General features: G+C 36.3%; 1 protein-coding gene across 1 annotated transcript in view; it reads left to right on the top strand.

Moving 5' to 3' along the window:
- Window positions 1-15,186, top strand: part of ADGRV1 (adhesion G protein-coupled receptor V1) — a 487,191-nt gene that overhangs the window by 125,778 nt on the left and 346,227 nt on the right. Inside the window, exons 34-40 of the mRNA XM_019483282.1 lie at window positions 60-269; window positions 5,276-5,406; window positions 5,686-5,785; window positions 6,637-6,816; window positions 8,429-8,592; window positions 9,200-9,293; window positions 13,076-13,154. Of these exons, the coding sequence (XP_019338827.1) occupies window positions 60-269; window positions 5,276-5,406; window positions 5,686-5,785; window positions 6,637-6,816; window positions 8,429-8,592; window positions 9,200-9,293; window positions 13,076-13,154 (958 nt within the window). The remainder of the gene's footprint in view (window positions 1-59; window positions 270-5,275; window positions 5,407-5,685; window positions 5,786-6,636; window positions 6,817-8,428; window positions 8,593-9,199; window positions 9,294-13,075; window positions 13,155-15,186) is intronic.

The following is a 15,186-nucleotide window of genomic DNA, read 5'->3' as shown; positions in this document are numbered from 1 at the left end:
TAAAAGTGCATATGACTTACGATGACTTATATAGGTATTTTCCTATTTCTTCTTGATAGGTGAAACTAAAAAAATGGTCACGTTGACTATTTTAGATGACCCAGAGCCAGAAGATAATGAAAGTATTATAATCAGCCTGACCTATACTGAAGGAGGCAGCCGTATTCTGCCCAGTTCTGACAGTGTCACTCTGATTATTCTGGCCAATGACAATGTAGCTGGAGTTATTAGCTTTCAGACAGCCTCAAGATCTGTTATTGGCCGTGAAGGTGGGTTCTTCTTTATATTGACGACACTTACTTTGTTTGCCATCAACTTCCACATTCATGTTCTTTTTTCATGAAGACTTTATAAAGTTTATTCTTTTCATTCTGCTAATGAAAGTAGTCTTGAAAACACAGTGAACATCTGCTATAGTCCACTGAGGATTAAGGTCCTTCAAATATAATTCTCAGGGCGGGGACAAAACGAACAATTATACTGTGTTAGAAGTGTGAGGGTACATGAGACTCTGTTCTTTAGCTGAATACCTGCAGTTATTTTGCCTGTCTGATTCTATCCCTCAGCAAATGGAAATTAAACCAGGATAATTTATAGGTTTAACTGATGAAGTTTCACTTACTGATGGACAGGAGCAGTCAGATTGAAACAGTTCAAATGGAGCAGCTCATGTATGCTTATGAGTAGTAAGTGTCCCTTGCCCCATAAAGTGATATAATTTTCTGTCCATGCCCACAGAGAACCCCCTGAAGGGACAAAAGATTGGGTTCAAAACCATTTTGTATAGCTTCAGCAGTGTTTCCATTTTTTCTTCCTGAAGTCACACCTTGTGTGATTTTTGGCATTCTGTTTCTAGCCCCTTTCTAAATTTTCCCATTATATTCATTTAGTGCCAAATTCTGGGCTTTGATAAAACTACAGTCTTTGTTGAATCATATGTGTTGTTATACATTCATAGCAATAGCCTTATCTGCTTAATCATCTGTTAATGATTTTCACCAACTTGAAATATTCTGAAAGATACAACAGCAACAACAATGACAAAAATGGGAGCTTGTCATGATGAACACACCTCTTCCCTCCTTCCTTCATGACCCTTGGAGGAATGACCACTTGTGTTTTGATTGTAGGTGGTTTGGAGTATAGTAGTCCTGTCTCATCTTTAAATCCCATGGACACTTAAGAAGGAATATAGTGGTTTTAAAAAGGACAAATGTTTATTAATGTTTTAAAGGAAAAAATTGCATGTTAAATTTAAGGTTTGCTGCACTTTCAGATATGATGATTGTCTTGGTTTGGCTTTTGCTGCAATCTAAATGAATTACAGTATCAATGTTCTCTAAAGTTTGTTGATGTCTTGGTCAAGGCAAGTTAACTAGAACACACATCTCTTTCCCCAGGGAAAATATATACTGAATATATTTTGCTAAGAGGGACACAAATTCTCATTTGATTTTCGTAAACCAAATGTGTTCATTGATAGGCATGAAAGGACATCATTACTCTTTGAAAGTTTTCATCTAGGTGGTTTATGTTAATTCTGTGCTGGTGTGCCTCTTTTTTAAATCCACTTTTCCTCTGCATTAATGGTTCTGAGGAGCCAGTCACCAGCTGTAATCTTGACAAGCTAAGCAGAGCCATCAATGAGCACAAGGAATTAACACAAACTGTCTCAGCACCAGAGATTATGATGACCCTCATGAGACTTTTCCATTGGTTAAATTTAATTCACAGAACAGTAGCAAATACTATGTTGACATTGAAATATTGTTGTTTATATTTTGGAAACTGTGTTGGTTATTGCTTTTCCACCTTGTAAAGAATAAGAATGCATTGGCTCCCAGCAAGAAAAAATAACCATGCAGAATCTTTTAGGTAACAAGAATGAACTATATGACTTCATAGACTGCTTCATTTTTGTCTTTGATATCCAGAATTTCTTGGCCTGAAAAAAAATACTTATATCAGACATAACTACCAATGCTAGTCATTCAATATTTACTATTCTACTATGTAACTTCATTATTCACCAGCTAAATAATAAGTTAGTTTCAAAATGAGTATATCGTGCATCATAGCTTTATAGGCATGTATTCAGTGTTCTGTGTCAAATCACCATGTAGATCTCCAGGCTTAGGTAACAAATTTAAAAAATAAAATAAAATTAGGTGAAACTAACCTAATAAAACATTTTCCAGTCAGCAGAAATAGTTTTGATATTTCCTCAGACCTGCTGAAGGCAGAATTGTATACATATTCACTCTTCCCTATGTTCATTCTGGATATGGCAAGTAAAAGGTCTTAGTATTGGTGTCTGAGAAATATTAGTCATTAATGAACCTTTGGAATCGGTGATTAATAGTCAGTTAGATTTAATGTTTTGGTCAGTGTTTTAATATAGGCTGCTCATGAGTTTGTCATAACTGCTTTATACATGATGAATTTGCTGTGAACAATGATAAGTCACTGTATTGCATAATATTGTATTGAAATATGCTGTGTCTTATTTGTGCATTTTGCAGTTGTGGCACTAAAGTACGTTGTAATGTGCTAAGCGTGAATTTGTTTTTGAAAATGGACATGCAAAATTCTCAAATAGGATAGAATGGATTTCAGTGCAGTGTTAAACAATATATGATGTTCCCCACTAGAAATTGTAGACCCTAGCATATATACTTGGAAACCCAGAGCCACAGAAACCGTCATCTTGATGTCATGTTTAATAAATTTGAACTTTCTCTTCTCTCAGCAATGATGTGGACCAGCTTAGCGCAGATTTTAATAATCAGCAAATTCCAGGAGTTAACTGAGTTATGAAATGCTGATGCATAAACACATATACTGGTCTAAGTTATTTGGAAATGGACTTTATTTTACATCTGTATAGCTTTATATATAAATTAATTAAAATATTTATACACTTTCTTTCAAAATTTATATTCTGGTCTCATAAAGTTAATAATTCATTTCCATCTCATTACAGTGATGGACAAACCTTGGATAACAATGGTTCTTCAACAGAAAAGGAGCTATCTAGAGTATATTTATGATGATCTTCCTGTCATTTTAGCTGATCAATACTACTTACAAATATTCTGTACTGGGAATACTCTAAAATCATACTAGGGGTTGAACTGGCCTTACCTGATCTCACACTAATGAAAGAGCCAAGGGTGGTTCACAGCCAACTTAGACTATCTTCTTCCCATTGTTTCATTGCTGCAGCAAGGTAAAATGTTGGATCTGGTCCCACTAGGTCTGTTACAGATCTTGCACCTCTACAAACTAAGAGTAGTTATATTAGCAGTCAATGAAATCACACTGCTGTAATGTTAGTTATGGACTCAACAGAACAAATATGTACTCTTTTTATGTAGCAGCAACACGTAAGTCCTAACAGCCCACATGAACTGATTTTGCACTAAATTAATCTATTGTTTAGAGGAGGTAAGCTCCTTTCAGGTTTAAGAAGAGAATCTCCATTCCCTTGTAGGTGGTAGTTACTGAGGCGTGTACTGGTGCCTATACACAAGCTCTGGAATGGGGGAGGGGGCGTTTTAATTAGAGTGGCTCCCAGACAGCTGCTGTAAATAAAACGCTATAGCATTACCTGTAGTCAGCACCCCACATTTCAAAATGGCTGCAGGTATGGTTTAAGTAAAGCTTGTTTGATAAGTTTTAGTTTAAGTGCTGCCACCACCATTTTGAAATATGGGACGCTGAATGCACATAATGAGGAGGCACAGTGGAACTTTTTAAGTGGAATGGTCCAGCAGACTTGATTAATCTAATTAGAACACATCAGAGCACATGTATAAGTACCTATAGGTACAAGAGAAAGTAGACATCCCTGCCTGCATCAAATAGATTAGTTCTCTGCTCCTTTGACCTCTGTTGTGGTCTCTGCTATGGGGCCACATGAATAGGATTATGTCCAAGTTTAACAACAATGAAAAACAAAATCAACACGATTCCTTTGAATCTCTCTAGTACAAATGGACAGAAAAGGCATTTTTCTAGGAGTTAGGAACATCAAACTAAGCTTGTCACAGGTGTATTTTTGCATCTCTAGAGTAGATTGTGATGAAGAAAAAAAACCCTTAACTTCATTCATTTTTCCTTTTTTCCAAAAGAGAAGAATGTCAGTGTATATAACTTCAAAACAATCTTTTGTATATGGACAGGCCCAAATATCTTGATACTGCAGATTTCTGTATGTTTTCTTGACTTTCAGAAGCCAATGCAATACTGTATGTACTGGCAAACTTAAACAATGTGCACCTGAAAAATGCTGTTGAAAGACGTATGTAATATACTTACATTTTTTGAACAAACATATGTCTTATACTGTGTATATACTACCTATCTAAACACATACTCCAATTATAAATAATAATATATAATCTTTATTTGATGCAATATGTAAATCCACAAACCATTTGCATTTAAAACTCTTTTAAATGCAAATTTAAAACTCTTTTTAAAGGAATTACAGTAATATATATTTAAGTATTAAAACAAGTGTATTTTTGTTTTTCACAAATTTTCCAAAGATGGTTATGCTACTTTTTTTTCCCCAGTTTTTACCTTTTGGGCTAAATAATAGAAATGTAAATAGTATAACTAGTAATGCTTTTTGTAAACTAACATTGACCAAAGTCAATTAACAAAGAACTCTTGAAAAATTATAGGTCAATATTAACTTTTTTTTGAATATTTTCTTTTATTCTGTTTAAAATCTGTAACTGTGATTGTATAAATTAAACTCGCGTAACTGGGATTTACAGGTAATTGCAAGCATTTTTCTGCATGCATTGTGCAAAATTACATTGCAGTGAAATATTAGCAATATGTACATTTTTTATGTTGAACTGCAATAGGAATCCACATGTATCATAGCTGGTACATACAGCATTTACTAATATGGGTAGACTACATATTGCCATTGTTCCGATGTTTGTGCATGTTCTGGAGGGTATTTATTTTTGCCTTCAAGTTGTTCCTTTATGCCAAGTCTCAGCATGCATTTGATAATTCCTTCCAAAACTAAACAGAAAAAAGAGAACTGAAGAGTTTAAGATGTTGGGTTTTTCTCTCTCTCCTTTAATACTAAAACAAATGTATTATATACATCAAGGCTTACTGTTAGTGGATCCTTGAGTTTGTTTTGAAAAAGTTGCTAAAATTATGGCATGCATGCTTCTAATGTCTAGTTATATTACAAAGCAAAGGCAGTTCTGGTTTCTCTATGGCAAATATTGTGCTCTGTTTCTAGGAGAACACTTGCAGTTCCATGTTCTAAGAACTGCCCCTGGACTGGGAAATGTTACTGTTAACTGGAAAATTGTTGGTGATCGTGTAGAACAAAATTTTGAAAACTATTCTGGAATACTCTTCTTTCCTGAGGTAAGATCATGCAGCTTAAGCACATTTAACACCGATGGGAAAGCCATATGAAAACTGAAATTAATGCTGAGGTGAGAGAGGTTGAACACCTTTCCCCCCAAGATGTTTCCTGACATAAATGTTTTGTTCTCTTCCTCTTTGAATTCCAATTTAGAAGTTCTAATTTCCTGATCTCTTAAATTAAAACATCTTGTGAGGAATCACTATTCACATTCAAAGTATAGTGACTTGTATCTTGTACAGCAACAACTAATCAGTTTTACCACTTAAAATAAACAGGAATCGCTGACTGCATCATTCTTTGTTCATCTGCTGGATGATCATATTCCTGAAGAAAAGGAAGAATATAAACTCATCCTATATGACATCAGAACCCAAGGTAATGTATCAGGATACCCACATAGTGAAAGGAGTGGTATTTATATTAATGCTTTAGGTTCTACTAGCAAAAATGTAAAGCACTGCAAACACATTTTAAGGTGTGAATGTTTTCCCCCCATTGATTAAGATTTAATTGGTTCCTTATTTGTGTGTATGTATTTTGCCTATCTAATTCAGTGGAAGTTTATATATACTTCTTTAAGCAGAGCCAGCATAGGGCCTAATATGTTTATATTTACTAATGCCTTTTGGATACAGTTGTTATGAAGTAGGCTGCTAATTATAGCACTTAAAACAATTACTTTTATGCCACAAGCAGATTTTCCCATTTTCAATTGTTCCTTTAATTCAAGCAAGGCAGAATGTTCTAGTCCCACCTTTCACCTTCCTTCTGAGACAGTCGGCATTTAAATCTGTATTTATTACTAAAGCCATGGATAAGTTTACAGACAAAATCTTGTCTTTTACTTAACCTGTCTTCTGGATGAATTTTGGATGATATTCTGTTTTCTCGCATCATTTCATATTACACTCTTGTGCATTGTTATGCTTTTATAAATGTAGTTTAATTGTGATGCTGTATTGTAATTTGTTTCGTGTTCACTATAGAACATATGTGGAACCACCCTTTTTGGTGGCCATAGGTCCTACCTCGGTGTGGGGTTGGCAGCAGATGTGGTTCCATACCAGCCATAGAAAATCGAACAATGTGATAACATCCTGCTTGATTAATTTCATTAACTATGTGATTGACTGCCTGGCATATAATAATGCAAACTGTTACTATTATTAAAATAAATTTCAGTTGTTTGAAATTCTTTCTGATCAAATGCATTGACTATTTTACAGGAATTCCTTCAACGGGTGCTGCTGTTTTGGATAGCCAAGGGTATGAAGCTATTCTGACAGTTGAGGCTAGTGATGAACCACATGGAGTTTTGAATTTTGCTTCTTCATCCAGGATAGTTTTAGTCCAAGAGGGAAATAAAACCATCCAGCTTTTTATCAACAGAGAATATGGATCTTTAGGTTTGTGTAATTCTTTGCAATATGGAGGGCTTATATTTTATGAATGTGTATTTATTGGCCAGGTAAAAGTCAGGAGGAGTCATATCAGTCAGATGTTCATCTCTGTTTATACCTTTCTGACTTTTGAAATCTTATTTGAATAGTGTAGTTATTCCTGTCAAAAACCCAGAGAGGACAGTAACTAAATATTCTTTATTTTTATTCTAGCTTGGCAAGTATATTTCAGTTTGGGCCTCCAAGATGTAATATACTAACTTTGTCAGTAGCATAAGTCGGGGTGGTGGGTAGGAACTAGCCCTAGGTGCTGACTGGAGTGGGGGCACAGAAAGGGCAACACTGCACTGCTAAGCCAGCTACCATTGCTGTCACCAGCAGCCTGGCTGCAATTGCCATTCCTGTGTACCACTGCCACCCAGCTATCTCTCTGTTGCTGGGCATTTTGTGTTAGATGAATAGGGCATACAGATGGGCTGGATTGGAGGGGTGAATAGCAAAGGAGTAACAAAATTAATAAATGTACATTTCTTACCCAGCTAGGAGCAGTAATCATACTGTACCATGTGCCTAGTCATTATGCTAGGACAAAGCAAGCACCTGGTATAAAAAAGCGTTGTGTCTACTTTGTCACAGAGAAGAAACCTCTGTCATAGTCCCCTCTCCTTCTGCACAAGAAATCAAGGAACTAACCACAGTCCAATTTCCATTTAACTTCATGTACTTTTCCATTCCTTTGATGCTTTCTTTTGAAAAGGTAGAATATTGTTAATGATTATGGGTAGTTCTCAAATGATCCTTTCTTTAGGAATGTTGTTACTTTACTAAACTGTATAGTTATAAATTAGGGCATATAATGATGATATATGGCAACTATGCAAATATCCACTCCATGCACCATCTTTAAATTTCAGGAAATTGGTAGTTTCATGTTTGACTGAGATAGTTAATCACTTGATATATAAAAAATTACTGACATACTGTAGGAGAAATATGAGCAAAAAATAACCACAAACCATACTCAATTTGCTTTTACATCTAGTTTATTGGTTTAAAAGGAGGATGTTTAGAGAAAGGCTCCCTTTTCTTTGGGAGAGGGGGAAATCAGCACCATTTGGCAAGGAACAAAGATGATTTCTAGAAATGACAGTAGACTGGGACCTAGGACAGGTATGTTCAGTCAACCTGATCAAGTGCTAGAGCTTCAGATACACAAGCAGTTGCTTTCATTGTTAATTGCAAATTCTAGAAGCTATGGCATGGCTGGCTGTCCTGGAACCAAGGAGCCAGCAATCCTTTTGCCTCTAATACTGGGATAGTCTGTTTCGCAAGCCCAGTAGTCCCATTTGGAAGAAAGAAATATGGCTGGGGACTCTGAACTTTAAAGATAACATGACTCTACTGCAGACCTGCCTGGTTGATTGTTTCAGAGCCACGGACCTAGTGCTGACCCACAGACTCACTGAAAGCTTTTGATCTAATCTATTCTGCAGTTACCTGGCTGTAAATCAAGGATACCTCTTACTTTTTCTCATGCTTTTCCTGTCTTGCTACTTGGTTTGTAGTCATGCAGGAGCTAGAATAAAAACACGGTTTGCTTTTGTTTCAAATTTACCAGGTGTTATCAATATCACATATACAACAGTTCCAGGATTCCTTAAATTAAGGAATCAGACAGAAGGGACCTTGGCTGAACCTGGAGTTGATTATATACCTGTCTCTGGATCATTGCTTTTAGGGGAAGGTGAAACATCAGCTGCCATAAATATTACTATTCTAGAGGTAAATTTTAATCCCTTTCATCAATATACAGTTGAATGAAAGCATAATCTGGTCCCAGTTTCTACATCCTGCCTATAATTTAATGCTGTATAATATATTTCATTGTATTTCAGAAATAATGAAAAGAGCTTTTTGCCTTAAAGGTAAAAATGGAAATCAAAGGGGTGCAGTTAATCACAGATAGCAGATACAAATAGATATACAGAAATCAAATTGAACTGTCTCATTAAGTTTTACTCAGTATCTAGAATTAAGAATACTGTTCTTCATTAACTACAAACTGTTATTAACTGATTTCTCCTTTTGTTCTTATTTTTTTGTTTTTTGTTTTATTTTTAGTGGGTTATTTTTAATGCCTTTAAATTCACAATGGAATTTATATTCAGGAATAGTTTGGTGTCACTGTAGTGACTTCTCTATGAAATGTAATGCTTTATTTGAATTGTCTTACATGAAGATTACTCTCAGACCCAGTACTATTTCAGGAAGGTAGAAAGAAGATTTAACATGATTGCAATATTGGACTTAGTGTTGATTTTTGGGTGAGTTGCAAATTGTTTCTTTAAAAGACCCAAAAAGGGATGTTTATTCTGTTTGTGTTTTTCAGGATGATATTCCAGAGGTTCAGGAATTCTTCCTTGTTAATTTAACTTCAGTTGAGCTTGTCTTGTATCCTATGACAACATCACCTCCCAAACTGGGTATATCATCTGTATCAGTAAAATAATTACTTTTTCAATTTGTATTTGTTGTATGAATTTAATAATATTCTCAAGATTGACTGTTATTACAGTAGCTTAGTGACAACACATGTATAAGGCAAGAATAGCTAAAAGAGTTGGTCAGTTATCATAAGAACCAGGACTACAATGTATTCATTTCAGTTATTTCTACAGAAGCTATTTATTTAATGTATGTTTTTGTTTTGTTTTGTTTTTTAAAAGCCTTGATCATTTGGCTAAATGGTTAATATGAGGACTTCCTGTTGAAATTGAGAACTAGACTTCCAGTGTGAAAATACTTTAGGGGTAGTGAGAAAAAAATATTCTTGAAAATTTGATAAATAAATGATTATTTGCCTTAGTAAAATATCTTTGGCTATCTGATTCAGCACAATGCTTATGACAGTTACACAGAGATGAGGAGCTGGTCTCATTCAAACCCAAACTGCTAAACAGAGGGATAATTTCTTCAAAAGTAATACTGAGAATTGATTGAATTTACCAAGGGATCTAGGGATCTATTATGCCTTTCATGTTAAGCCCTATATTGGAGACCAACGGTGTTGGAGGGAGTATTTTGCATCGTACGTTGTATTTTCAGGATCTACACAGGGATTGTGACCACTAGGCCATTTATTTAAAGGTGCAGTGACCTTTTCAGATAAGAATGGGGCTATGGAGCCTGCAGAACCCCCTCCCCCCCCCAAACATTCATAGTAGCTTGCATCCTTCATTCACCCAAGGATTACTACTGTGTCTGGTGTACATTATATCTCTCCAGGCTTCTGCATCTTTATGGAGGCTGAGCACAATATTGTCTTTAATGTTTTGTCAAAAATATTGCCACCAGTTTGACTATTTTTATCCTGATAGTAGGGCTGTGTGAAGCTTCGATCCCTGATCTGATTCGGTGGAGATTCAGCCTGATTTGGTCGCTGAAACTCTGAATCCGAATCGAATCAGGAGACCCTTTAATCTCTCTGAATTGAACTGGAACCCTCTGATTTGATTTGGAGAGGTTTGGAAAGATTCAGCAATTCAGACATAGACACAGCTATAAATATTTTTTCTATATACCTCTAGGTAGCAGGCAGCTCATGAGTGCTGCGATGCTGGGGCAGATAGAGCGTCCCACAGGAGCACAGGGGCCTCCCCAGCATGCTCAGCAGCAGACCTGGAAGTGGACCAGAAGCACTTCCGGTCCACTTCCGGGTCTGGCGGAGAGCACACAGGCTGCCCCCCCTGCCACTCCTGTGGGACGCTTCATCAGCCCTAGCATCACAGTGTTCACAAGCCGTGCCTGGTACCTCGTACGTAGAAAAAACATTTAAAGCTGTGTCTATGGCCGAATCGCTGATTCTCTGAATCAACATTGAATCTTCAGATTCCGATTTGGCTGAATCGAATCAGGGACAGTGATCTGAATCAACAAATCGAATCACTGCCCCCAATTCCAGCTGAATCCGAATAGAATACAGCCTGTTTTGCATACCCCTACCTGATAGCTGCTTACTCAATATGTGCTTGGAGGAAAAGTGACAAAATAATACTTAAAGCAGTAAAATGACCTCACTAAGTTTTTTTTATTGCTGCTTTACTAGGTTTGCTTTTGAGGTTAAAATTATATAATTCTCTTAATTTTCCATTCACCTTTATTATATCAGCCCATTTGGTTAGATCCTGATCCTGCTTCCACTGAAATCAATGGCAAAATTCTCATTGACTTTAAGGAGAGCAAGACTAGATCCTTAATGTTAAGCTTGTGTCCTTCTACTGTCATTCTTTGACCTCTTTCCCCTTTTCTTTGCATGCCTATAGAAGTGACTGAGTTAATTCGTTACAGGCTAAAAGGTAAATTGTAATACTCATGAATCATATGGGCAGTCTGAACTAGGATTAGTTCATTGATGACACTTATTTCATAAAGGAAGTGTAACACCTGGGTGAAGTACATTTAATATCTACTAGAAGTAAATTCTGTAATGGGTCATTTAATCTTACCCTTCATTATACAAGGTACTTTGTCTCCTTGAATTACATTCACACAGCCCTGGTATGTCACTGGGATGAATTGGCACACACTGTAGATGCATTTAAATTAATGAGACAAAAAATTCAATATCATCCTGCATTTATTGACTCTCATATGAGAATTTTACCAATTATAGCAGGGGAAATTTAAGTTGGATATTAAGAAGAACTTTCTCACTCTGAGGATAGTTAAGCATTGAAACAGGCTACCCAGCAAGGTTTTGGAATTTTCATCCTGGGAAATCTTCAAGAACAGATTAGATGAACACTTGACTGGGATGGTTTAGTGCGGGATGATCCTGTCTTGAGCAAGGGTTGGACTGCTGCGGTCTGTTCCAGCCGTACTTTTCTGTGATTCTAATTTTTAATTTCTCTCATCTACCCACTTTATAATTTTCATGAAGGTATACATCCTAGTAAATATTTATTAAGCCAATATTATAAAGGTCCTCAAAATAAGGAAGATAATAGCAGGGAAACTAACTGAGGATCAAGCACGATGGGGAGGGATTGGATCAGGGAAGCTGAAGGTATGAACAGAAGCATCTGTAAACCTTGGAACATACTCTCCTCAGAACCTGGAAAAGAACACAAGATTCTTGGGGCTTGACTATCTTTTGCTGTCTCACAAATATCGATTTTGTGAACTTAGTGACAATGTATTTCTCTGTTCCCTTCCCGTCCTGTTATAGTGACAAATCCACATACATTATAACAGCCCTCTGCTTCTACCAATTGCTTAATTAGTTTATCTGGTAGAAATCTGTGCTGTGTATCTGAATATTCAGCTTTGTTGATTGATGCTTGAAAGTGGTTAATAGGGTAAAATGTTTTTTCTCCTCAATTTTTTTTTAGTTTTTTTAATGTGAGAAATGTCTTCTAAAAGATTAAAATGAAAAAAAAAATGAAGTTCCAAAGTTAAGGACTCAAAATTTAAAAAATACTAAAATTATGGTTGCCCTTATGCATCTATGTTCTGAAGAAAAAACATGTTTTAAACAAATCAAGCTGTAGGCATACCATATTGGACACCAGAAAGTATTTGCCGTTTCTTATATTAATTGCTCTGTCACTCAGTTTCTTGCCTATAAAATGGTGATGATAATATTGCCTTTTTACAGTGATATTGTGAAGATAACTGTACTAATGTTTGTGGAGTGCTCAAATGCTACTGTGATGAGTGCTAGAGAAAAGTCTACAAGGAAATAAATAAATCTCTGTTCAGAGTAGGTTTTGGAGCCTGTGCAGTAAATACGACACGGCCCCACATGCTTAATGATCAAGTTAAAACAAAGTATTGGTTAGCTGCTTAGTCAAGGAGCAGTATTGATCCCTGCACTGAATTAAGGAACAGTCCTGTGGAAAGTATCTGTGTGATTGTAATCCATAAACACAAATGGTCAGATTAATTTGCTTGGACAACCTTAATTCTGACACCTCCTAACATATCAGTGCTTGGCCTCACAAGCACTTAATGTTTATAAGCTTTGCTAGTAATGCTGTAGGAACTGGATTATATAGGTGATGGTCATTTTTCAATGCTTTTTTCCCCAAATATTCCCAATTAATATATCCATTCTCTTCCTTTCACTGTAGTTTGGAAGATAGAAAAATGCATTCTCTGCACAAAGTTTGGGAAATTAAGTTTTAATTATACCCTAAAACAATATAAATGGATTTTCTTTTTTCTTCTTCATTTTAATTTTTTTTTTTTGTATTTTATCTTTTAGATGTAGAAGGCATGTCTGCTCAGATTATTATTGATGCCAATGATGGAGTCAAAGGAGTAATTGAATGGCAGAATACCAAGTAAGTCTCATCTTCCATGAAGATCATAATACGTGGGTTGGTTACTAGGATTCCCAGTGGCAAAACTCCCAGTGATGTTGATGAAAGCTTATCAGACCTTTATTATAGTAAAACAGTTTTAAAGATGGTTCATCTGGCAAGTAGAAGATCTTTCTGATGCTAGTGAAACATTTTAGGACTAGTGAAGTAGATCTTTCAATGTGCCTGATTTTCGGTCTTACCTTTTATGTTTTACGCTCTTGGCCTCAGCTGGACCCAGTAACGGAAAAGTTGAACCAGTTCCCAAATCCAGATAACAATGAATTTTACCAAATACAGTATAGATACAACCCAAAATCTGATTCTTTGTGGGTGTGTTTACACATGCACGTTTCTGGAGTAAATATGGTGATTTATGCTGACTTGAGTGTAAATTTGATACCTGCATCATGCATGTATGAAATTTACGCTCGATTAATTACTGCGAAGTAACACACATGTAGATGGCTTACTACGCAGTAGCACTGTGTGTGTGTACAGACTTAGGACTAACTTTATTCCCAAGTCAGTCCACACACAGCGTTAATGTGCTTCAACGCCTGCACATATAGATGCTGACCTATTACTGTTTACTGCACAGTAAATTTAAGCTGGTGTAAATGCATGTGTAAACATGCCCTGTGTATAGAAAAGTATGTTGTTTTCTGCTTGAAAGTTCAAGTTCATCTCATTCTAGATGGCTCTGTGCATATATGTTTCCTTATTTTATGACATTTATCTCCTTTCTGCACACACATGAGTAAATGCAGGTAAGAGAATATAATTCTCTTCTTCATTCATGCTGTTGCATTGCAGCACATTTCTGTTGTAGTCACAGATCTACTTACATCTCCAAACTTCCTATGCAAGAGTTCCTATCATTGGGTACATATAGACAGGACTGATAACCATTTCCCCTTGTCTACTGTTAATTTCTTGGGACATGCCAGAAATTCCTGGCCTACGTATGGGCACTTTCCATGCATCTTGTGTGTCATAGAAAGTGGCTATGCTGACAAAGTGGCCATGTACAAAAATTCAGTTGTAGAAATTTTTCTACCCTTAGAAATGATTCTGGGAGGGGAAGGAGTACAGACGTTCAATCTGCAACCTCTCCCTAGCTCCTTCTACATTCCTGAAACTAGGGTGATCCTGATCTGAGGAAAGTGTGCACTATCCCAGTCCTTCTATTCCCAGGGGGATTGGAGCAGCAGGGCAAAGTGCCCTGCCTGCTTCCCTCACCAGGGATCATGATATAGAATGAGAAACAGGTAAGGAGCAATTCCAAGTGGCAGAGCTGTATGGCAAATACCCTGTCTACTTCTGCCACTGGGAACTCTGCCCTTAATGCCTCCACCAGGTTGAGGTGACCCCAGTCTCTGGAAGGCACTGAGTCCTTTCCCCTGGCTCTACTCCTCCTAGCTCCCAGGGAGAGTTAAGCAGGCGGAAAGTATGAGCTGTTCAGTGTCCTCTGAACAATATTTTGAGAGCAATTTCTACTTTATTGTAGTTATTTTACTTCTGGAGCAGGAGAAAAAGCTTGATTGCCTGCACACTTTTGGATTCTTCCAGGAGAATGGTGATTTTCCCAGTAGAAATTGAATGTCTATATGTAGCCATTGTATAAATCCTCCATTATGTGCTGAATTCCACTAAATAATATAAAAGTTATATTGAATATATGATTGACAGCACAAAGAGGTCTGCCTTGTACGGAAAGCGCTGAGTCATCTCATATGTGAATGTAACAATGATCTAATTTTCCATCATGTATCCAAACAATTAGATTATAAAGTATTAATAAAGTTGGAAAAGTAAGTATTTGGAATGGCAGAAAATGCCCAGGCTACCTTAATTCAGACCTTTTCCATATGTATTGTTATATTTTAACTATTTGAACAAAATTATTTTGATTTTACTATATAGGTGTAAATCTAATGTACATGTTTATAATATATAATTCAGAAGCAGGCACATATTACTTAGTAGAGGTTTAAGCTAACTTGCATATAAC

The sequence above is a fragment of the Alligator mississippiensis genome, chromosome 3 (assembly GCF_030867095.1).
Source record: "Alligator mississippiensis isolate rAllMis1 chromosome 3, rAllMis1, whole genome shotgun sequence".
Taxonomy (NCBI): domain Eukaryota; kingdom Metazoa; phylum Chordata; order Crocodylia; family Alligatoridae; genus Alligator; species Alligator mississippiensis.
This window is presented reverse-complemented; position numbering and strand designations above follow the sequence as displayed.